A 15421-nucleotide genomic window follows, 5' to 3' on the forward strand; every position below is an offset into this window, starting at 1 on the left:
ATAAATCACAGCGCAAGTGCTGGAAGCCAACGATTAGTTGCCAGTGAGAAGCAGCTCGCTCACCAATACAGGCTTGTTCTTCCCATGTGGATGGCAGAGGCTTTAGATCTAAAAAAAAGGAAAAACACACAAACCAAACCCGTGGCAGGTGAGTCAATTCCGACTCATAGCGACCCTACAGGAGAGAGTAGAACTTCCCCATAGGGTTTCCAAGGCTGTAATCTTTACGGAAGCAGATTGCCACATCTTTCTCCCCTGGAGGCGCTGGTGGGTTCAAACAGCCAACAGCTTAATCACTGGTCCACCGGGGCTCCTTGGTGTCTTTAGATCATAGGAACAAACATACAGCTAGATTCCCACGGTACTGTCCTCCAGTTAAACTTAAGAAACATCTCGACATTTATTACAGGAAAAGCGCTATGCCTAGAACTGGAGAGCACACACACACACAGACACCAAGTCCCTTCCCTCAACAAGCTCACAATTTATAAGCGGAAGAGAAGGGGCTACACAAGCACAGCTCAGCTCAGGTTGTTGTCAGCTGCGGCTGAGTCGGCCCCCAACTCATGGCAACCCCACACGCAGCAGAACGAAATGCTGCCTGGTCCCGCGCCATCTCCATAATGGGGTGCGGATCGGACTGTTGTGATCCATAGAGTTTTCACTGGCTGATTTTCAAAATTAAATCACCAAGCCTTTTCTCCTAGTCCGTCTTAATCTGGAAGCTCTGCTGAAACCTAACAACACGCAAGCCTCCACTGACAGACAAGCGGTGGCTATGCCTAAGGTGCACCGACTGAGAATCGAACCTGGGTCTCCCACGTGGAGCGAATTCTACCACTGAACCACCACTGCCTCATGGTCAGCTCTTAAAGGTATAGCTCTAGAGCAAATGTGTAAGGAATCACAAAAACCAAAACCCGTTGCCATCAAGTCAATTCCGACTCATAGCGACCCTACAGGACAGAGAAGAACTGACCCCGTAGGGTTTCCAAGGAGCAGCTGGTAGATTTGAACTGCCAACCTTTTTGTTACCAGCCAAACACTTAACCACTGTGCCAAGGAAGCACAAAGGGAGAGAAATTAAATTCAGCTACCTCATGGAGAAGATAAGATTTAAGCTTGACTTTGAATGACAAGGGGTTTCCAAGCTAAAGAAGCATGAGCAACGACTCAGAGGTCTGTGGTCTGATGACACTTGAAGATGGCGGAGGTACAGTGACCAACACGGTCAAATGAAAGTCACTTCAGGAGTCTAAATTTTATTCTCAATGAGATGCAACTGGAAGTTTCTGGAAGACCAGGGGCCTTTTCAATGGATAAATCTGGCAGTAGGGTGAGGATGGGTTTGGGAAACTGAGAAACAAGAAGCAGGAAAGCAGTCAGAGATGGCTCAAATCCAGGCCAGGACAACAGCAGCAGCCACAAGATCAGAAGGTCGGTGCCAAACAATAGCACTTACGCACTGCGCACATATGGGTAGACAGAGAGCCAGAAACGGCACCGGGGTGAGTGCCTATGGGACCAGGCCTGAAGCGAGGGAGAGCTCAGGGAGTTCTGTCTGTCACCAGAAATAGACCCCACTTGTGGTTCATCTTGCGGGAACAAGCCAGCATGAATGAGGGCGACTTTCAGGCTGCGAGGCAGAGCAAAGTCATAGTCCCGGGACCCTAGGACAACGCAGGCCAATGGTGGCCACTGCAGGAAGATCAAGGCCAAAATTGGTCCAGCGGGTGGCCTGCATGGGAAGGTGGTGAAGCCTGTAACTCGGACGCAATACAGGTACCAGCACCAGATGCTGTCAAGTCAACTGCAACTCACGGCACCCCCACGTGTGTCAGAGTACAACTGTGCTCTATAGTTTCCAATGGCTGATTTTCTGGAAGTAGAGCAACCAGCCTTTCTTCTGAGGGACCTCTGGGTGGACTTGAACCTCCAACCTTTCTGTTAGCAGCTGAGCACGTTAACCATTTGCACCACCCAGGGACTCCCTCCATACAGGTACCTGGAGCTTAGTCTCCACATAATTGCCCCAACTGACATTCCAACCGCAGCAATTGGCCGTGGATTCTCTCTGATGGTCAGAACTTGCTGACGAGCTAGAGTGAGCCCACATGTCCATCAGTTAACACAGACTGGAGAAACAGGGCAGGGCCAACTCCAACAGGAGCAACTCCATTGGTATCAAAGGTAAAAGGCGTGGTCCAAGCAGGGGAACGTTCTCTGCAGCTTTAGGCACATCTCGGGCAATCAGAATCACAGAGGCAGCATAGCTATTAGAGTTGTGAGTCAAACGTCACCACACATTAGCTGTGTGACTTTCATCGAGGTACTTAACTTCATTTTGATGTCCTCGGCTATAAAAATAGAGATAATAATAGTACCTACCTCATAGGGTTGTTGAAAAATTAAATGAGTTAACATATGTGAAGTGCTTAGAAAGGAGCACTTACATAACCATTAGCTATAATTATACAACCTCAATCTTTATGTCAACTTCCATGTGCTCCCTAAGTCTTTCCCTACTCTCTATGAGACTTGTCTTCTAGGGTGAAATACACACACACTGAGAAAGCAACGTCCATTTTGGTCCCTGAGCTTCAGGCCCATTGACATCATCTCAGGAGGGTTTACAAAGCATAAAGAGATGGGGAGGAAGCCATCCCTGTCAGCACCAGGGTTGAAAGCACAAAATAAAAGGATCCAACAAAATACCATTAGTCACCACAGCTGAACATGTCATGGCTGGGTGATACACGCCAGGAACATCAGTTACCAACCATTCTTACAATGGGTTTTGCATATCCACGACAACAGCGAGACACCTGTATGTTTTAAGTGTTCTTTATTCGTTTCTACAATGGGAGACAATATTTTGGGTGAAAACGGCACGCGTAATTACTTTGCCTAAAGTGGGGCTGCCTTCATCAGCGCCCCACCCAGAGACATGCTGGCCAACATCTGTCAAGGCGTCACCTCCAACCGCTGAGAAGCAGAGAACTTCGCCAAGCTCCTGCGAGGTTAGCTGTAGTTGGTGGGGAGGCAGGCGGGGGGGATGGAAAATCACAGGTATAAGGAACACGAACGTCTCCCAATTCACAGGGGCCTGGAACATGACTACACGGGCACACAGTCTTTCTGGATGTCTCTGGCTCGTGATTCCCTGAACCAAGAGCAGCACGTGGTGTCTTCTCAGGAGGCAGCACCAGTCCTCCTGGTCTCCAGTCCACAGCTGCCATGTCCTGAGAACTGTGACTCTGGACCCATCACTCTGGGCCGCAGTTTCTCCCTCTACTAAACTGAATGGCTTGGACTAGATAATTCCTGAGGTCCCTTCCAGCTCACTGAGCCTCTAATTGCGACTCTAGAAATCCTGGCCAGGGCAGAATACACTGGATCCTGAATGACAAAGACGTTTCATCTTGACTGCTAGTTCTGAATGAACCAAAGACGCTGTAATCTCATGAAAAGGTCCTGGGTCTGCAGTAATTCCACGAAGACTGGAAAACAGCGATGCAGACAGAGACTTGTAACTAACGTTCGCTGCAGCATTATTCACAATAGCCAAACGGTGAAAATAACCGGAATGTCCTTCAACAGATGAATGACTAAACAAAACGTGGGCTATACATACAACAGAATACTACTCAGCTATAAAGACCCATGAAGTCCTGAGGCATGCCACAACATGGATGAACCTTGAAAACATCGTGCTGAGTGAAATACACGTCAGTCACAGAAGGACAAATACTGCATGATCTCACTTACATGAACAGGCAAATGTACAGAGACCAAAGTTTATTAGCGGTTACTGGGGGCAGGAGGGAGGAGGAAAGCTGGAGTCATTATTTGGGAATCAGGGAGTCTTTGTTCATGGTGATAGGAAATATGGCCATGATTATGGGTGATGTTGAACTGGCAAATGTTGTGACTGTGTAGAACTGCCCCATAGGGTTTCCAAGGAGCAGCCGGTGGATTTGAACTGCCGACCTTTTCGGTTAGCAGGCAATCTCTTAACCACTGTGCCACCAGGGCCCTCTTTATATTCTTACATTACAAAAAATAAATTAATAGGTCCTGGGTCTGGGGCCTGGGAGCAGTGGTTCCAGATGCCTTTCATGGAAAGCTAAGCAAGGCAGGAAGATAACTCCTAACTAGCATCTCACTAAGGAGCCCTGGTTGCAGAGTGGTTAAGCACTCGGCTGCTAACCAAAAGGTTGGCAGTTCAAACCCACAAACTGCTCCTTGGGAGAAAGACGTGGCAGTCTGCTTCCGTAAAGACTACGGCCTCGGAAACCTTCTGGGGCAGTTCTACCCTGTCTTATAGAGTCACTATGAGTTGGAATCGACCCAACAGCAACAGGTTTGTTTTTTTTTTTTTTGTTTTGTTTTGTTTTTGTTTAGCATCTTGCTACTCCTAGGGTGGTCCACTACCAGCAGCATCAACGGCAGCAGCATCACCTGGAGCTCATTGGAAATGCACAGTCTCGTCCTGCTCCAGACCCAGTGAATCAGATTTGCATTTTAACAAGCTCTCCGGGTGATTTGCAGGCACATCCATTTGAGAAATCTGTTTTAGAGCCCTGCTTCTCAAAGTTGGCTGTCCATGGGAGTCACATGGTGGGGGGCAGGTCCCATGCCCCCAAGATTCCGATGCCAATGGTCTGGGACATGGCCAGAGCATTTGGACTTTTCAAAGCTCCCCAGGAGATTCTAACATGCAGCAAAGTTTGAGAACCACTGAACCAGAGTGAAAAGTAAGAGTTAAATCTTCCCCTTTAGTTTCTAAAACTCAAATCCAAGGCTGACAGACCGCCCTCTGGGATGGTCTGTATGACCTGTATCCAAGCACCACCCCAAGGCCAGAGCAGGGTCAGTCACTGTCTGACATTCTCATTTATAATGGAGTCACCCTCCCAAATCAACACCTGCCTCTTGAATTTACAGTCCCCCTGGGATACTCCCCACAAGCCTCCAGCCTCCTCCAGGAGGTGACAACTCCCAGGGACAGCTGTCACCATCTTCTTCCCCTCCTCCTCCTCCTTCTCCTTCTTCCCCTCCTCCTCCTCCTCCTCCTTCTTCTCCTCCTTCTCTTCCTCCTCCTTCTCCTTCTTCTCCTCCTCCTTCTCCTTCTTCTCCTCCTTCTCCCTCTTCTCCTCCTTCTCTCTCTCTTCCTCCTGTTTCCTCTGTTCCTCCCCTTCCTAGTCCTCCTCCTCCTTCTTCTTCTCCTCCTCCTTCTCTCTCTCTTACTCCTCCTCCCTGTCCTTCTCCTCCTCCTCCTCCTCCTCCTTTCTCTCTCTCCCCCTCTCTCAGCAATCACAGTGCTCCAAATCAGAGCACAGAACTTTCTTCTTCAGCAACACCTTTCATGCAGGATCTCCAAGCACATGGACCATCGAGGCGAGAGGCAGGAACTGTAGGGAGCCAGACGAGCCAGCAGCAAATGCTCCTTGGCTTCATTCCCTTCTGGGGTGCAAGATTATGAGTCAGCCAGCATGATAACTAATAATTTGAGACTAACAATAAGGTCTCTGAGTGAGGACCCATTGACAGTATTCTCCGGCATTTGCCCTCCTTTGGAATTATGTGATGCCTCCCTGTTGCCTACTGCCCTTTGAGGATTCCAGCAGACTCTGTGCTGGGTTTCTAACTGCTGAATAGAAGCACTTATCTCTTTGGATGTTAAGAATTACAGTACTTTTATTTTTATTTTGGAATTTATTTAAGGATAACATAGGAGCCACACCCAAAGCAAGTAGTATTTTCATCCACCAGAGCTCCCAGAGCAGGGAGGTGTCTGCGCAGCTAGCTCGAGGGCTGGGTCTTGCAGCGGAAAAAGAACCATGGGCCTCCACTGAGGATAATCTGTCCTCAGCCTGCTGCCACCAGCTGAGTCATGAACAGCAGGAATTGGGGGCAGCACATGAACCAGGCTTGAAAATGAGATGCCCACGAGGAACTCTTTGCAGCTCTACATCCATGAATCGCCCAAACACAAAGTGACTTAACAAACTCAGATCCCGATCTCTCTTACAGAAAGTTTGCTGGTCTTTAGAGAGACACAGGAAAGATGGAGATTTCAGTCACAGGGACTATCTGAGTTCCAGCCACCACTTATTAGTCTGTAACTTCGGACAAGTTACGAACCACACTGCATCTTAGTTTTTCCATCAGTAAAATGTAGGAAATACTAGTAATCAGGGTTGGTAACACATGGTAAGTACTATGCAGGATTGCTATTATTATTTTTCACTTCCAGCTGCATATGGAGTGCGTGTGTGTGTATATACATAAAATGAATCATCAACTGTAGATCAGATTAAATAACAGAGCAAATGATTTTGAGAATAAGCAGAAAGAATGCTGGAGGCTGCAACGCTACATCGATGTGCAGTACAGATGTGTGAGGCTTTCTTACCAGGCTATAAAAATGTTTACACAGTAATTAGGCCCCTTATCAGTACACAAACAGATTACACTATGCAGAATGAATGAAACAGCTCAAAAACGCTCCCATTTTTCATGTGGTTCAGAGTACTTTCCTAATTCTTGGGTTTACTAAAATAAATTAACGTTTCAATAACACAGAGCCACTGCTGAGGGCAGGGAAAGGGGTGCCAGGAGGGGAAACCGACTCTCGTTGACAAGCGCACGTCATTTCATCCATCTGGTCCTCGTTTTTCCACGTCTGTAAAATGAGGTAACCAAGGTCCCCGCGCCCTGTTCAACACTGTGCTTCTATTCCTTACGCTCATTCTCTTCCGAGCATGTATTCGCTCTGCTCTTCATCAAGAAAGGATGTGTTTAATTAAACTAATGGTGGGAAAGGTAGTGAGTCTGCTGAACTGCATAATGAGATGTCCAGACCAACACTATTCAGTTCGATTAACACTGAGTTGTGACCGTTAATTCCTGACATTTAAGTCCCCAAATCAAGTCTGCACCATGAAACAAAACAAAACAAAAACCACTGCGGTCGAGTTGATTCTGACTCATAGCGACCCCATGTGTTACAGAGCAGAACTGCTCCATAGGATTTTCTTGGCTGTAATCTTTACAGATTGCCAGACCTTTCTTCCACAGCACCGGTGGATGGGTTCCAACCACCAACCTTTAGGTTAGTAGCCAAGTGCAAACTACTTGCACCGCCCAGGGACCACAAGATATATTTTTCTCCGTGCATATCAACAGCTCCTCCCAAACACATCGTGGACTAAATAACACTTTATTTCATGTTTTTTTTTTTTTCCCCTGCTTTCAAAGAATAATATTCTGTTGTAATAATTATGTCACCAAAATAATTATCTTAAGCGGCCTAATTTGCACTCCTACGTTTTCATTGGCTAACTTTTGCTTTGAAAAAGTGCAACTGATTTGTAATCGGGATCCAAACTTTTGGGATCCAATACTTAAGCAATAATGTTTAAATGTTCAGAGATGAGCTTTTAATGAATATTTAATTGCTCTATTCTTCCTAAGTGTAAATTATGCTTTCAGTGAATGCTCTGAACACTAAAAAAGGCAAGATTCAGTTTCTCCTAGCTAAATCATGCCTTTATGTTTCTTAACATTTTTTTTTTTTTTTACAAGGGGGAAAAAGCCCATCTAGGTTTCAAGCGTGGAGACCCTGGGTGGCACCAATGATTAAGTGTTCAACTACTAGCCGAAGGTTGGTGGTTTGAACTCACCCACAGGTGCCTTGGAAGAAAGGCCTGGCGACCTGCTTTCAAAAGGTCACAGCCTTGAAAACCCTATGGTGCAGTTCTGCTCTGCACACATGGGGTCGCCATGAGTCAGAATCAATGAGAATCAATGTTAGTCAGCAACTAACAACAACAATAACAGGTTTCAAGCTCTAGAGGAAGGATTCAGAGAGTAACTTGGAGGTCGGGTAACTTATTACAGCAATAATCCAAAATTCAAGACAATATAGATGTATATATTTGAAATATACAGGAAAAAATCTAGTTATATAGATACTGAAATGTTAGCAGTCTGGGGAGTAAGAATGGAGGGGGCTTTCACGCTGTAGGTAATATATTCTGTATTGCTTGAACTTCTTTAAAAGAATAACATTTACCTTCATAATTAAACATATTTTAAGCCCAAATCAATTGGACAGCTGTTGCAAAATGCATATCATATCTGCTGTCCCTCCCAGAACTGTGAGTTTCTTTATATTAAAATTTCCAGAAATAAAATGGTAGGGAAAAAAAGCGTTAGTAAATATAGACTCTCACAACACCCCATCCAAGACACTTGTGATTATCTGTATCTATATTTTAAAAAGACAGATGTGCTCATTTTCAAAAATTAAAAAATCATTCATAGCGCCAACGCCTTCGGACAAGCATTGTTAACGTTTTCGGTCCATTTCTTTTCATGGTTCTTCTCTACCACGTTTTTAAACAAAACTGAAATCAACGCTGTCTGTGCCCACGTTTAGTTGGTACATTAGAAATCACTAAATTAAGGTCAGCAAAGCATTTTCTCTCCATCTGTTACCCTTACTAAACACTACATTTCATTTTATACTCTTAATGGATAAAGACTCGCTTTATTGTACCCAGGGAGTGCATACAGAACACACAGCTGTTTTTGAAAATATAAATTAAATTATGTCACTCTCACATTAAAGGAGCCCTGGTTGGCGCAACAGTTAAACACTTGGCTGCTAACCGAAAGGTTAGTGGTTTGAACCCACCCAGTGGCTTCTCGAGAGAAAGACCTGATAACCTGCTTCTGTACAGATAACAGCCTAGGAAACCCTATGGGCCAGTTCTACTCTGTTACATGGGGTCGCCGTGAGTCAAAATCAACTCGACGGCACGCAACAACAACGTGCTTAAAACCCTCAGTGGCTCCCATCAAGCTCAGGATCAAATCCAAACTCCACACGGTGACCTACGAGGCCCCCCATGAACTAGCCCCAGCCTCTCTGAACTCATCACCTGCCACACTCCCCTCACGACACTCCAGCCACACCAGGCCCCTTCCTGTTCCTCTAACGCACCCAGCTTGTTCCTGCCTCGTTCCTGCCTCAGGGCCTTTGCACCAGCTGTTCCCACTGCCTTGACGTTCCTCCCAGCTCTTCACCCAGCTGGCCCCTTCAAGCCTTTCTGGTCTCTACCTAAATATGGCCTCCTCAGTGAGACCACCTAATCTGAAGTAGCCCCTAAATCTATCCCAAGTATATCATCTAATTTTATCTTGGGTCCAATAGCGGTTCAGTCGCAGAATTCTTGCCTTCCACGTGGGAAGTCTGGGTTCAATTCCCAGCCAAAACACCTCATGCACAGCTACCACCCATCTGTCAGTGAAAGCTTGCATGTTGCTATGATGCTGAACAGGTTTCAGTGGAGCTTGCAGACTAAGACAGACTAGGAAGAAAGGCCTGGCAACCCACTTCCAAAAATCAGCCAGTGACAACTCTATGGATCACAGGGTCTGATCCACAACCAATCGTGAGGATGGGGCAGGACCTGGCAGTGTTTCATTCTGTTGTGCATGGAGTTGCCATGAGTCAGGGTCCTACTCAACAGGAGCTAACAGCAACAACAAATTTCATCTTCCAGGTTTTTTATTTTATTGTTTGTATTTCATTTTATTGTTGATGGTGTCTGCCCCACTAGAATAGGAGAGGACGGCCTCCTTCTGACTTGCTGTTTTCTCCAGTACGTAAACCAGCTGTGTGCAATAAACATTGGTTGGTTGAATGAATGAAAGTATTTTCAAAGCATCCAGATTTGTGGGGCATGAGATAAGGTAACCTACTTAAATAGGCGTTATTCACAGCAGCACAGCCCCTTAATGAGACTTTTTAAAATGGGTCGTCACCTTCTGCGGCAGCCTGGTCATGGAGCTGTCCACAGCCCTGCCAGGAGGAAAACAAGCCAGCTATTTGATCCCGGCTAGGCTCTCATTTGCTTTCCCTCCCTGTTACCTAAGCCGGAAACCCAGCGGTCACACTATTAAAAACAAAAACATTTACCATGGAGTTAATTCCAACTCATGGTGCCCCCATGTGTATCAGAGTAGAACTGTGCTCCACAGGGTTTTCAATGGCGGATTTTTCAGCAGTAGATCACCAGGCCTTTCTTTCAAGGCACCTCTGGGTGGACTCAAACCTCCAACCTCTCAGTTAGCAGCTGAGCTCATTAACCGTTTGCACCATGCAGGAACTCTGGTCGCACTAGTCTCTTCCCAGTCTCTCACTCTCATATCACTTAATTAATAAGTCTTGCCAATTCACCCTCCTGTGGTAAACTGCCACCATCTCTTCCACCATCTTTCAGTAGAATTATTTCCGTTTCCTTTCAGAAAATTACCTCTCTCCATTCAATCAAATGTCCCTTTGGAAAACTTCCCCTAGGTATGGGGACCCAACACAATGCCAATCAGACATATCCTCTGAGCATTTTGAATGTAGCAGAATAATACAAAATAATAACAATGACAGTAATAATAATAACAGAAAAGGTTAGAGCTCATTTACTTGCAAAGCATCACCTGGGAGAGACCACAGGGCCACTCCTGCCACCCAGATCCCCTGGACGGCCCCGTTCCTGTCTGCTCCAAGCCTGTCTCTGCAGGCATGCCCCCAATCCTGTGAGCTTCCTCCAATACTTCCAATAACCTCCTTTTGGGGCTTTAGTTGTTGGTCATAGCTGGTTCCTCTGTCGCTTGCAGCCCAAGAACCCTAACTGATAATTCTCCTAAATGTTTGCCAAATCCATCTCCTCTTCCCCAGACTCCTCACCACGGCCTTCTCACTCCAAGCCCAGCATTCAGCGCCAGTCTCTTCACTGGTATCCCTGCCAAATCCATTCTCCACGCAGTTCCTACCTAAAACTCAAATCTGGCCATGTCATCCGCCCCCTAGTGGATAAATGCTGAACCCCTTGTCCTGACCAAAAGCCTCCATTCATCATTCCAGCCTCTGCTCTGGTCTCACTGTACGGTCCAAGAACTCCACGCTGCCTGCTGCTTCTCCACAGTCCCCGTGTGTTTTCTTACCTGACCCCAATCTGAAGCAGCCCCTGAATCTGTCTCAATTATATTATCTAATTTTATCTTGGAAGCAATAGTGGTTCAGTGGTAAAATTCTCGCCTTCCACGCAGCAGACCTGGGTTTGATTTCCAGCCAATGCACCTCCTGTGTAGCCACTGCCTGGAATCTTGCGTGTGGCTACGATGCTGGGCAGGTTTCAGTGGAGCTGAGCCTTTGCCCAAACTGTCTCCTCTGCACTGGAATGCCCACTTGAGCTGACCTCTTCATAACCATCCTTTAAACTCAGCTCAGACATCACCTCCATCCTACACTAGCCACTTTCTGTTTCTATTCACAAACACATATCCCTCACCCATGTGTCTGACTTCCCCCCACTAATCTATGAATTTTTGGATGACAGAAGCTCTGTCACAGACTCAGCTCTATGCCCGTAGCACATAATAAGCACTGAACAAATTTTCATTAGACGTCCAACGATTACAAACGTAATCCACTTTGAAAATCCCAGGTTGGGTGCAAAAATTGTGTTTTCATTTTCCTGCTTTGTGACCACATACGGAATTACCAGAATTACCTTCAAATTGCGCATTCTGAGGACTCAGTCTCTCCTGAAGGACAGTTCCATTGTTTAAGAGTCAGACTCACACTGTTTTAACAAGCGTCCGTCCGAGGGACTGCTGCTTACATTGCCTAATGGTTCTCAATCACAAAAGGACGTTTCAGGCACTCTGACTACATTAGTTTAAGCCTCCAGCAAAGGGCAAAGATGCCACCCACTCCAGAGCGATGTAGGCACAGAAAGAGAATGTTCCAGAAAAAAAAATGAAGAAGAAGCCTATAATCGAACTAATCTAGGCTCAAACCTAGACATGGCTCCAGCGTGGGGACACACGAGGAGGCAGAGGTCTGCCCGTTCCCCTGACCGACTGCACAGCCCCCCGCCCATGCCTGGGCTTCCCCATGGGGAGTAAGAATTGAGACGCTGACCGAGATTCACTCAACAAACACAAACAGGGCAGCCACTCTGTCTGACTCTAATCAAGGCACCCACGTGACTAACACGTGTTCAGCAGTTCAAAGGTGGTGGTGGTTGTTGTGGTGTGCCGTGCAGTTGAGCTCAACTCATAGCGACCCCCATGACAGAGCAGAACCGCTTCATAGGGTTTCCTAAGCTGTGATCTTTACGTGTGCAGATCTCCAGGTCTTTCTCCCGAGATCAGTTAGCAGCCTTTCAATTAGCAGCCAAGTGCTTAACAATTATGCCACCAGGACGCCTTAGTTCAAAAGCTACTAAAACAGTTTTCCAGAGCATAAGTGAGAGGTATGGAAAGAGCTCTGGCCTTAGAATCAGAAACTCAGCCTCCTGAAATCAAACCATAACCCTGCCTCTTGCCTACAACTTAGGCAGTCTAGGAAAAGTTGTTTAACCTCCCTTAGCTTTGGTTTCAAGGAGTCTCTGGGTGGCACAAACAGTTAAGCCCTCAACTGCTAACTGAAAGACCAGCGGTTCGAACCTACCCAGAGGCACCTCAGAAGAAAGGCCTGGTGATCTGCTTCTGAAAGGTCACAGCCTGGAAAACTCTACAGAGCACAGTTCTACTCTGTAATACATAGGGTTGCCATGAGTTGGAATCAACTTGACAGCAACTAATAACAGCCATAAATCTTTGGTTTCTAAATATGAAACATGAGACCAAATATGGGAAAGGGTCTAGCACAAAAGCAGGGTCTCAGAAATCTCAATTGCAAATGGTTTGCACTTGGCTACTAACTGAAAATTCAGCAGCACAATGGAAGAAAGGCCTGGGATCTACCAGTGTAAGATCACAGCCGCTGAAAACCCTACAGCATGCAGTTCTACTCGGAAACACATGGGGTCACTATGAGTAGTAATCGACTCGATGATGGCTTTGGGTTTTTGTTTCTTGCTTTTTTTGTCCTACAGGCCGCAAATCTCCAAAGTTCTATGAGAGCCAGGAGAATTTCTCTCACAATAAGAAATAGCACCCCCTTCTGACACCCAGCAAGCACTCTGAGAGGCTGTAGATCCTGCAACCTATGGGGAGAGCTGCCACTGCAGACCCAGCATCAGGCTCAAGGAACAGACTCCCCTCCCCAGCTGGTGACCCAGGAGTAAACCGTCCCACCCAAGGCCACTCACTATAGAAAAGAAATTTCCAGATTGGAGCCCAACCCTACGCAGTATTTCAGCACTGATCAGAGCCCTCCCACTGGGGAGATGCAGGTTAAATTCAAGGCAGAGCAGCTGTCACCCCCTAATCCCAGCCCCCACCCCCACCCCTTGGTGAGGAAAGGGATCCTACGTCTCCATCCAGTCAGGCAGTCATTTGCTAAACAGAACCGGCTGAACTGAACGGTTTCCTTTCTAAAGAACCCTTACCCTGCACCCTCACACAAGGAAGTGGTTACTTTCAGAGTTCAGAGAAAGGTGACATCTTGGTGAACAATTCTCAGAGGATTTATCTCTCCTCCAATAAAATGTCATAGGGATTGAGTTTCCAGAGAATTTTGTTTTCATTATTCCACTTGGATGCACCCAGAAACCACCTTCGGAGTCGCTCACCAGCTTCTCAGGAAGCGAGGCTGTTCTTCAGGCGACTGGCTGCTGTGGAAAACCCAGAGGTCCCCAGTAAGCTCAGAAAGGGGGGCCTTCTACCGGACTGTCCCCAGAGCAGGCACCTGGGGACGGCCAGGGGATGGGGAAATCCCCCTCGGGGGCATTCGTGGGGCCCCACGAGGCATCCACTCTTTGTCTAGGATTGCCTCAGGAGCCACCAAAGCTCTGGAGTCCAGGAATGAATCATAAAGTGGCACACCCTAAAAGAGCTGCAAGCACAGAGGGGTCCAGGTGCCACCCAGACTTCAGCCAAGGCCTGGGACAAACAGGTAGCAAAGACAAATCCTGACTCCACATCTCCTTGCCCCACCAATTCCTCCTACCCTACAAAAATGAAATAAAAACTACCACCAAGCCAGGGAGGAGAGCTTGAGCCTGGCTTCTATAAAAGCCATATTCTGCTCTAGTCTAAGGACAATTTCACACCAAATGGCTTTAAAAGCCTTCCATAGCCCTGATGCCTGAATTGAAAAACAGTTCATCTTCTGGGCTGAAAGTCAGCAGTCAGAGAAGCGGAACGCAGAAATCCCAAGAGTACGTGAGCTTTATCTGCACAAATGTTGTGTGTGTGTGGACATACATAGGGCAGAAATCACCCCTTCTTCCTGAGGGGTCATCGCAACTCTATTGCCCTGCTGCTCTTATTCACTCTAGAAAGCAGTCACTGTCACCCACCGCAGCCTTGAGCTGCTATTCCCTACGCCCTGGGAAGTCTCCCTTCCTGGGAACACCAGGCTCCGGTCCTGGGGATGGCGCCCCAGTCTTGGCACCCCGGGAACTGCAGGCACCGCCTCAGCCGGGGAGCAAGGACTCCAACACAAATGTCAAGAAGGCGCCATCCTCACACACTCGTCACTGGGAAAAAAGGAGCCTTGGGGAAACTTGGGTATGGGAAAGGGGCGCACGTGGCTCCTGGCTAAAGGGCAAGCCACCGCCCTCTGTCCCGTACGTGCGCGAGGCGTCCTCGGCTCGCCTGGTCACCGAGGCCGCCCCAGAACTACCTGCTGCTGCCCGGGCGCCCTCAGGCCAACTCGGAGGAAGTTCACTCCCCGCAGCGCTGGTCCAGGAGCTGGTGCACCCGTGGCCACTCCGACTGCCCAGGGCGCCAGCGCCCACCCCGCCCAAGCGCGCACCCATCAAGCTGCTGCGAGCCCTGGGGCCCACCCAGCACCGGCCAGGTCCCAGGCTGAGCGGCGGAGGCCTCCCCGGTCATTCCCCGGGCATCGTGCACCCGGCTAGGGAGCGTGCGCCCAGGAGGGCTAGCAGCCCGCGCGGGAGGCTGGAGAGGCGAAATGCTGCCTTCTGCCTCTCCCAATCGCCATGACTCCCGGCTTCCCGGGTGCCTGGATGCCTCCCTGCTCCCCCCTGGGCTGCTGGCGGCTCCCGCTCCCATCCCACCCACCGCCGGAGAGCCCGTGGCCACAGGCGAGCAGCGCCCTGCCTCCAGGGGGCACAGTCCGGGACACCGGGGTGAGACGTGGTCCTTCCCGGGCCCTCGCCCCAGGACAGGCAGGCAGCCGGACGGCCAGGAGCCACCCCAGGGAAGGCCAGGTGGCTCGGGTGGCCCCCACCCGCCCTGTGCCCTCTCCAGTGCCAACAGGTACGGGAGGGGGTGCTGGCCTCTCTCCCGCCCCCTCTGGGGTCTGCGGCCGGGGCCAGGGGCCTCAACAGCCCTGGGGTCCGGCCGGGCATGGTGGAGAGGGCGCGGGCGGAGGACCGAGGTGACGGCGGGAGCGCGCGGCAGACGGCGGCACTCACCTCGCGCTGGGCCG

The 15421-nt window shown here is 48.6% G+C and overlaps 1 protein-coding gene across 2 annotated transcripts in view; it reads right to left on the minus strand.

The window, feature by feature from the left end:
- Positions 1-15421, minus strand: part of CALN1 (calneuron 1) — a 581567-nt gene that overhangs the window by 512975 nt on the left and 53171 nt on the right. Inside the window, exon 1 of one of the 2 annotated variants that reach the window (XM_023735306.1) lies at positions 64-139. The exons of the other annotated variant lie outside the window; for it this stretch is intronic. Within the exon in view, the coding sequence (XP_023591074.1) occupies positions 64-86 (23 nt within the window). The 5' untranslated portion in view covers positions 87-139. Of the gene's footprint in view, positions 1-63; positions 140-15421 lie in introns of those variants that run through there. 2 annotated transcript variants of the gene reach the window in all.

This window comes from Trichechus manatus, unplaced genomic scaffold (genome assembly GCF_000243295.1).
Source record: "Trichechus manatus latirostris isolate Lorelei unplaced genomic scaffold, TriManLat1.0 scaffold00077, whole genome shotgun sequence".
NCBI classification, from domain to species: Eukaryota; Metazoa; Chordata; class Mammalia; order Sirenia; family Trichechidae; genus Trichechus; species Trichechus manatus.